The sequence below is a fragment of the Ostrinia nubilalis genome, chromosome 5, assembly GCF_963855985.1.
Source record: "Ostrinia nubilalis chromosome 5, ilOstNubi1.1, whole genome shotgun sequence".
In the NCBI taxonomy this organism is placed as follows: Eukaryota; Metazoa; Arthropoda; class Insecta; order Lepidoptera; family Crambidae; genus Ostrinia; species Ostrinia nubilalis.
Genome location: NC_087092.1, coordinates 3109335 through 3118004, shown reverse-complemented (window position 1 = coordinate 3118004; position 8670 = coordinate 3109335). Strand labels below are relative to the sequence as shown.

Sequence of the window (8670 nt, the reverse complement as noted above, 5' to 3'; positions counted from 1 at the left end):
TTTTCAGATTTTTATATTAATTTTCTACTACAATATTTACTATGAAATGGTTTATCCATTCAATGATTTTTATACGTAGTTTTTTATAAATGATTCCATTTTTCTCTTAGCCAATCTCATATTTATTATTCTTATCCATGGACCTATAAAAAAAGGCGGACGGAACTCGCGCTACAACAAAACTGTGACACAAAATTTTGGCGTTTGTCTATTGTGTGAGTGAATTTAGGGATGCCATGTTAGCCAAAACATTTTACCCATTTATTTTAAGAAAAACATAGATCGGCAGATGTTACTTGGAAATGTAGACAGAATTATTCCGTGCCATTTTAAAAGGATAAAAGGTGAATGCGTTGAGGTAGGCGCGAAATTTTCAATGTTCAAATTTTCTTACATTGTTTGCAAGTCAGTGTGTCAGGGTATGTAGTACATAATGTTGATCAAAAATGATTCACGCAGTTACAAATTACGAATCTTGTGTACATTATAATCATAATCTTATGCACCATCAATATATTATTATTATCTCTGATAGATTTTTTTTAACATACAACCTGACACTGACTTGCAATCAATGTAAGAAAATTTGAATTTTGTAGTTCTACATTTTTGGGAAGGGGGGCATTTCACGCGAAGCGGACAGCGAAAATCAAGTCAGGTTTTGGATTTTGTTCATATTTGGATTAAATGTACTGCTATATGACCTGAATGGATGTGCATCATTATAATTTTTTTATGAAGCTTAGTTTATTTTTTATGAGCGTTCAAAAAATTGGTAAAATTTTAGGAACAGATTTTTCAGAAGCTATTACTGCTATTATTACATTTGATTAAAAATAAACTAACTATTGGACTTTTGAGAATAAATAACTGTGTTTCTTACTATTTACTACAAATTTGAAATTTCTTTTTTGTTCACATAGAAAACCGGAAGTAAAGTTTTAAAATCGAATTTTACAAAACTTCGGTATTTTTTAAATTTTTAATTTTTATTTTAAAATGTACCTAGTAGTCTATAAATAACGTGTGTAAAGTTGTAGAATGGAGTCTGTATTGGTTTTTGATTTAGACGCAGTACAGTGCGAGCGCGCCGCAATGAGCGTCATACTGGCTATCGACATTTGGCTACTGTATAAAAATTATTTGTTCGAAAATAACTGAAACGTTAATATTGTTGCATGCATACTCCTAAACAATTATAATTTTGACTCGGCGAACTTCGTACCGTCTAACAGACAATGATTGTTGGCATTGAGATGGTGCGTATTACGTCGCGGACTACCCACATCTTATTGAATAATACACTAAAAACATTATTCTTCTTTTTTAGGTAGTTGGCTAGCTACCTCCATATCAAATTTCATCAAAATCTGCCTAGCCGTTCTTGACTTATAAATCGTGTAACTAACACGACTTTGTTTTATGTATAAAACAAAGAACGGCTGAACAGATTTTAATGAAATTTGGCATGGAGATACCTGGCACCCTGGACTAACATATCCTGACTACCCAAAAAGAAGGGTAATGTTTTAAGAGTATTATCCAATAAGTTGTGGGTGGTCTGCGACGTAATACCATCTCAATGCCAACAATCATTGTTTTTAGGCGGTACAAAGTTCGCCGAGTCAAAATTATAATTGTTTAAGAGTATGCATGCAACAATATTAAAGTTTCAGTTATTTTCGAACAAATAATTTTTATACAGTAGCCAAATGTCGATAGCCAGTATGACGCTCATTGCGGCGCGCTCGCACTGTACTGCGTCTAAATCAAAAACCAATACAGACTCCATTCTACAACTTTACACACGTTATTTATAGACTACTAGGTACATTTTAAAATAAAAATTAAAAATTTAAAAAATACCGAAGTTTTGTAAAATTCGATTTTAAAACTTTACTTCCGGTTTTCTATGTGAACAAAAAAGAAATTTCAAATTTGTAGTAAATAGTAAGAAACACAGTTATTTATTCTCAAAAGTCCAATAGTTAGTTTATTTTTAATCAAATGTAATAATAGCAGTAATAGCTTCTGAAAAATCTGTTCCTAAAATTTTACCAATTTTTTGAACGCTCATAAAAAATAAACTAAGCTTCATAAAAAAATTATAATGATGCACATCCATTCAGGTCATATAGCAGTACATTTAATCCAAATATGAACAAAATCCAAAACCTGACTTGATTTTCGCTGTCCGCTTCGCGTGAAATGCCCCAAGGATCAAATTTGCCTATGAAAATATATCCCATTAAAACACAATTATTATGATAAATTATTTTATTTCCATAGTATGCGTAATAAATAACTAAAAAGTCCTAAAATTATTATTAATTTCCCATATTTCGGGTAATTTTCCCACGTAAATAACTGAGAACACTGGTCTTTGACGTATTATTTTTTCGAGTGAATGACGTTTGATTTCAATTAATTTCAATATTTTAATGTCGGGAAATAAGTGATTGGATTATTATTTTGCCTGTGAAATGTGATTCCTTAATTTTTGTTTGTTCGAACAGAACGGTTTTTACACAATTTCATCACACAAGACATGTCGTATTCGTGTTGTTTTTTCGCTGCTTAAATGTGTCAACTGTGTGAAGTTTGCACTCGAAGTGGTGTAACAGGGTGTGAATGTGTGCGTGCCGGCCTGTACGTACAGGCAAGCTGGTGTATCCTAATGTCACAGTATTTTGTTGATGAGAATCCGTCCGACTTTTTTTATAGGTCCATGTTCTTATCTTCCAGAATCGATGCTCTGTTTGAAAGACGTAGGACGTAGGCCTGTAGTTTTGTTTAAGTGGAAAGCACTACGCACGGACCCTTTACAATTTTCACAACCGTCAAGTGTGCTCAGTGTAGAAGACTGATTTTCGAATAGAAATGGTTGGATGCAAAAACCAAAATCATCTCCAATTTTGTTACCTTTATATTGTATTTTAACTCGATTTTATTAGACAATTAAAATGTAATCTTCGTATTTCATATTAGCCGAGTAGCGCTAGTGCACATAGTATAGAGCCAAAGTTCAATTTAGTTGCAGGCAAACTTAAAACGATAGTATCGTATGGATCTCTATTCAACTTAAAGCGAACTTTGGATGTGTGTTTCGGTCCCAAATGTTTGTAGGTATTATATTTATAATAAAAATTGGCATTATCTACAAATTTGTGTTTAATTTACGAAGTCGCAATGAAACAGCGTTGAGTGTCCTAGTTACACACATTTTATTTCCTATTTTATACCATGATATAAACTGTAACAAAGGATGATTACAAGGGAGTCAGAATTCGTGAACATCGAGTTAAGGAACATCAGTCGCGTAAAATACAGCTGTTGACTTGCAAGCAACACATTTCAAGTTACAGTACAAAATAATTAAAAAATCACATTGACAAAATATATCCAGTCCCGAATACAGTTAGTATTCACATTCTTGTATGTCGCAAGCATTTGAATCTCACAGCACCAGTTTCACTACGAATGAAGTCGCCAAATTCATTAATTATAAATATATAATTAACTCTTTCATAACGCTATCACCAAAACATTCATATACGCGCGACATACACTTTTAGCTAAAATCATTATAGTGCTAAATACCTATTTAGACCTAGGGTTAAGACATACATTATACATTACCTAGACAATAAAATAACTTACATCTAATAACGGTTTACACCTAAACGGAATACTTTAGAAAAGTCGGAGTAATGTCAGACTGGAGTAGTAAGTAGTAAAGGCCAAAAATGTACCTAACTTTTGGCACGTCATTTACGCATTACAATGGTACTATAATCTCCATGACTTGCAGTTGGAAGTTGATATGTTTTTCTCGCAAAATAAACCATACATAATCCGGCCTAAAAGAGACCTTCAATACCGTCAGTTGATGACCATTTGAACCATACATTCAGCAATTAAAATTCATGTTGATAAAACACCACAATATTACAGCAAAATCACCTCGAACCATTCATGAACTTTGTGTACAAAAATACATAATTAGGATTTCAAGTGGCTTTATTAGTAGCCTTGATATTTGAACTAATTTGAATTAAACTATATCTCTAAATTATTTTGGATAGATAGATGTCCTAAACCTGAGTTAGGTTAAATTAGATTAAAAACGTGCAAATGAAACTTACATTTCAACTCCGAAAATTGCACATATAAAAAAAAGTATAACAAAAGTTATAAAGCAACTACTTCTAGTACTTTCAAATAATCAATTCAATTTAACATGGACAAAGTAAAACCTACATATTAATAGCGTAGTCATTTCACTTATTAAGAAGTTCTTGTGTTGTGGCAGTAAGCAATTATTATTAAGACTTCAAACCTACATTATCAAGTAAGATTGGAGTCATTTTCACTCAATTATCACTTCTTAATATTAAAATATCATTACCATAATGTAGTTAACCCTCCAGTGAAAAAAAAAATGAATTTTACTGGTGGATTATAAGTCCATTAAATTTTCAGAAATTGTGTTTTCAGGACTACACATAAAATGAATAAAAGTAGTAAAGTTAAATTGGTTGTACATTATCTTTGTAGTCAAAAGTGACTAGCCATATCTAACATTACTTTTTAGGCAGTTTATAAGAGATGTAATGCTCGAAATCATGGGAGATTTTTGGAAATAATCTATTACAGTGATACAAAATAGGACAGCAATTTTATTCATAGTAAATGATATTTTTTACTCAAGTATTTACCCTTTAAGTTTAGAATATATTTAAAAAATCATACAACATACCCTGAAATCAAAAACTATTTTTAAGACAATGCGATTTATTCCCAAATTTTATACTAATAGGTTCGCAATGTTCACAGCATATCCTTAAAACTGTTACCAGTGTTTGAGATCATCGCATCATTGCGGCAAAAATTGACTCAATTCACTGTTTAACCTACAAATACCATCATTAGTAAAATTACGTTCCTCAATACAACTCGGCTTAAACCAATTTAACTATGTTGAATCTGCTAGGCCACTAATTTCATTCATACTACTCAATGTGGAATATGATCTACATGATTTGTTAACCCCATAATTTATGATCATAGGAAATTGGAATTACAAACATTAGTAACCATAGAACAGAGACAACATAGTTGGAACTGCACATTATCAAATTTACAATGTATTAAGTCAGATTATTACCAATGTATTTATACAATAACACAGCTAAATACCAACTGATAATCAGTTCATAACGAAAAACTGTTATTACTTAACATTACACTTTTCAGACCTTCATCTCAAGCATATCGACATCACATTAATTGCAACTAAACATTAATAAGCCAAAATTGGTGTACACTTTCTGTGGCATATGGGTAATTAAGACAATACTCCGATTATTTTACATGGTAAATCACAATCATTGATATATGAGACAGAAAGTGTACAGCACTGGTTGGGTAGTTGGATAACATTGTAAGCTTATATTTACGTGAACAGGATGGATTTAGAGCAGAATGGTACTGAGTATGATAGTGTTGTTCCTTGGCAGGCGGGGGGCAGGGCAATCATGTCGCGTAACGCTTGGTCCACAGACGCGCGATACGATCGTGCTCCTCGCGATTCTGCAGGTACTGTGTTGCGATGCTACCCACTAGTGGATCAGCTGCAATGAAGTTCATTATTTAGTATGTGTGTACTAAATCCGATTAAATATTAAATAATTAAAAAACAAGATTGTTTCTAGTGGTGTTTGTTGACGAGAAAATTTTTTTGTTTATTCAATTCTTACCTGGATTACAATCGGTTAGCAAGGAACAAATGGACAATAAAACTTTTGATATTGTCAGTGCAGGAGACCAATTATCCTTTAAAATATCTAGACATATCACTCCTTGGCTGTTGATGTTACAGTGGTATATCCTAGTTCGGAATGTAACCTGGAATTATAAAAAACAGATCATTTAAAGAAAATGTTACAAATTCACTTTATTCATATAAACATAAACGTTAAACATAGTTATTTTAGGAAATTACCTTAGGAGGTTTAAATGGGTATTCTGGAGAAAAGTGGATATCTAGGAAGAAGACTCCACCTTCGTATACTGAGCCAGGAGGCCCCAATATTGTGGAAACCCACTCATACAAGTTGTCACCCTTCGGGCCCGCACTGCAATTGGGTGGTGGATCTAATGTGATTTCAGCGAGTTCTTTTTGGATCCTCTTGGCTGATGTGCCGAGTGCCTTCGACATTTTGGGGTTAGGTTTGTTCTCTTTTGTATCGGGTTTGTTGTCAACTGCGCCGCTGGAGCCCGCGCCGCCTCTGCCGCGTCCTGTGCCTCCTCCTGATGAACCAGACGCACCGGACATTATCTAAAAGCACCAAACAACTCAAACTGCTCAACTAAAAGGAGAAATGCAAATAAAAAAAACAAAAGAAAGCAGACACACAATGAATGACACTATTTTTCTCTTAGGTAATAATATGTAGTGAATGAAGATCATGGATTTATGTATGAAATGAACCAAGATTTTATGATCAAAGAAAAAAGCAAGTAATCAAAGGAACTCATTAGTATAAAAGTTTATCTCATAAGCTACCTATTGTAGATGTTTATCTCGAAAATATACATGAACTAAGACAAAAGCTTTAATCTAAAAAACACAAATACGAAAGTGAGATGCACTTTTTTTTTATTCCAAGAAACACATGAAGAACAAAGACTTTATACGTTTATTCTCAGAAAGATACAAAGCAAACATAATGAATACGAGCTATACACCCTTATATGTAATTGGTACGACAAATGACTGAAATAACGATGGGATAGTAATGAAAAAGTTGTATTTGTACCTTACGAATAACAGTCGGCCATCTTGTGGGCTGGCGTTATCCGACAATTTAGTTTTTTGGTTCACCTGTGACCCAATTCAAGAAATAGATGTATCCCAAAACGCTACTGATAGGGTACGATAATACTCATCCAGAAAATGTACAAACTTTGTGCTATTCTACGAACGTAAACTCCTGTAAAGATGCTCCGCACTGCAAAGCGCAAATAAGCACCTTGTTACTTTCCCATGGTTTTACACATTACAAAACAAACAACCCCTAGGGAGACACATCGAAAGCCAAAAATACCTTTGAAATATTCAGGTCTTCTTACTCAGTATACCGGCAGTTTTATAGCTTCAATCCACTTCTACCACATTTCATCCATTTGTCCATCGCCCTCACCAACACAAACAACTGAAATAATACACACACGCTCAAGAAATGAAAAACAATAAGATACCGTTTTATGATGAACAAATACTCACAAACAATAATCTAAGGCTTTGGAATAATCACTGCATGGAAATTAATTTACGTAATCCAAGTTTAATGATAAAAATACTCGTAATTCACAAAATCAAGCACAACCATTAGCCGACATCTTTCTTTATTTTTAAATTCATTAAACCAATGTTACCATTTTAAAAATTCGGTTAAACTGAAAGTAATGCAACGGATATTTATACGACATTTTGTACTGAATACTGATAGGGTGACTTGACGAGTATACATCCTTTATGGGATAAATAAATCTACTAATATTTAGGGTATGCGTACTTAGTTACTGATCTGAAGCAGCAAGCAGGTTTGCTCAAGCGTCTTTTAAAAGTTTTTGGTGAAATATGTATTGCGAAGAATGCAAAAATAATTAAACAAATTGTTGATGAAGTTCATTCTGGGACCGGTATTTTAACTAGTCTCTTCCCAAGCGAAACAGAGCTTTACACGTTACTATAATAGTCCTCAGTCTATCTAGGCCCGTAAGGCCACAGTAAGGCTAGGCACTACTATGGCTTTCACTGTTTTAGCCCAGCCCTAGAAAAAATAAGTCTGCTTTGGCTTGACGTGCTCTGTGGATATGACAATTGACATTCATGACAGACTTTTTGGCGGGCTTTTGAACGCACTAGGCACGATTTTCGAAGCCAATTTTGTATTTTTCTCTTTTTGTGTTATAAATAGTTATCTATCTATTGGAAGTCGTTAAGTCAACTTAAAACTCGACTATGCCGGACGGGGACGGTAAGGACCCGCCCAGGGGCAAGGAAAAAAGGAAGGCACCAAATAGAGATCACACCTATACGAGTGCAGATGAAGATTTCTACAAACCGTACGTAAAACCAGGGTATAGAAGGCTATTCGCGGAGAACACGGTGAGTGGCGAGTTTTCTGTATTTGTGGAAAGCACGAAAGAGAATGAGAAGATCGGGAACAACAATCCCATCCTGACTACCAACCTTTTCAAAAATGAAATCAAGGGCATTACCAATCTTAAAAGAATTAACGCCAATAAAATATGTGTCACATTTTCCCAGTCTAGTAATGCCAATAACTTCCTGAAAAACGATCCCTTCCTAACCAAACACCAACTCAAGGCATACATCCCAGCCACAGCAGTAGAAACAGTCGGCGTGCTTCGCTTTGTACCCACTAGTATCAGCAATGAGGAACTTTTTAAGAAACTCTCGTCATCTTACGAGATCATAGGTGTACGTAGGTTCACCAAAAAAGACAACGGCGAAATAAAGCCCTTCCAATCTGTGTCTATCACATTTTTATCAACTGTGTTACCCGAACATGTGTATCTAGACCTTTTTAGGTTCAGAGTATTCCCATACAACGCTCCATTGTTGCAATGCTTCAAGTG

The 8670-nt window shown here is 34.0% G+C and overlaps 1 protein-coding gene across 6 annotated transcripts; it reads right to left on the bottom strand.

The window, feature by feature from the left end:
• Positions 1-3200: 3200 nt before the first annotated feature.
• On the bottom strand, positions 3201-7412 carry LOC135071680 (ubiquitin-conjugating enzyme E2-24 kDa). 6 transcript variants are annotated; one of them, XM_063965452.1, is made up of 6 exons: positions 7289-7412; positions 7110-7217; positions 6822-7013; positions 6005-6340; positions 5760-5907; positions 3201-5633 (listed from the first exon to the last, which is right to left on the bottom strand). In XM_063965452.1, exons 4-6 carry the CDS (start codon positions 6335-6337, stop codon positions 5536-5538), a joined length of 579 nt encoding a protein of 192 aa, XP_063821522.1. In that variant the 5' UTR covers positions 6338-6340; positions 6822-7013; positions 7110-7217; positions 7289-7412; the 3' UTR covers positions 3201-5535. The 6 variants fall into 6 exon arrangements, with proteins under 6 accessions (XP_063821522.1, XP_063821526.1, XP_063821523.1 ...); XM_063965456.1 differs by having other exon boundaries at positions 6005-6312; XM_063965453.1 differs by lacking the exon at positions 6822-7013.
• Between the last annotated feature and the right edge of the window lie 1258 nt (positions 7413-8670).

Excerpts from the sequence above, each read along its gene's own strand:
- LOC135071680 (XM_063965452.1), bottom strand. The coding sequence starts at position 6,337 with ATGTCCGGTGCGTCTGGTTCATCAGGAGGAGGCACAGGACGCGGCAGA. Across the intron at positions 5,908-6,004 it reads ACCCATTTAAACCTCCTAAG|GTTACATTCCGAACTAGGAT; the intron begins GTAATTTCCTAA and ends TTATAATTCCAG. Across the intron at positions 5,634-5,759 it reads GCTAACCGATTGTAATCCAG|CTGATCCACTAGTGGGTAGC; the intron begins GTAAGAATTGAA and ends ACTTCATTGCAG.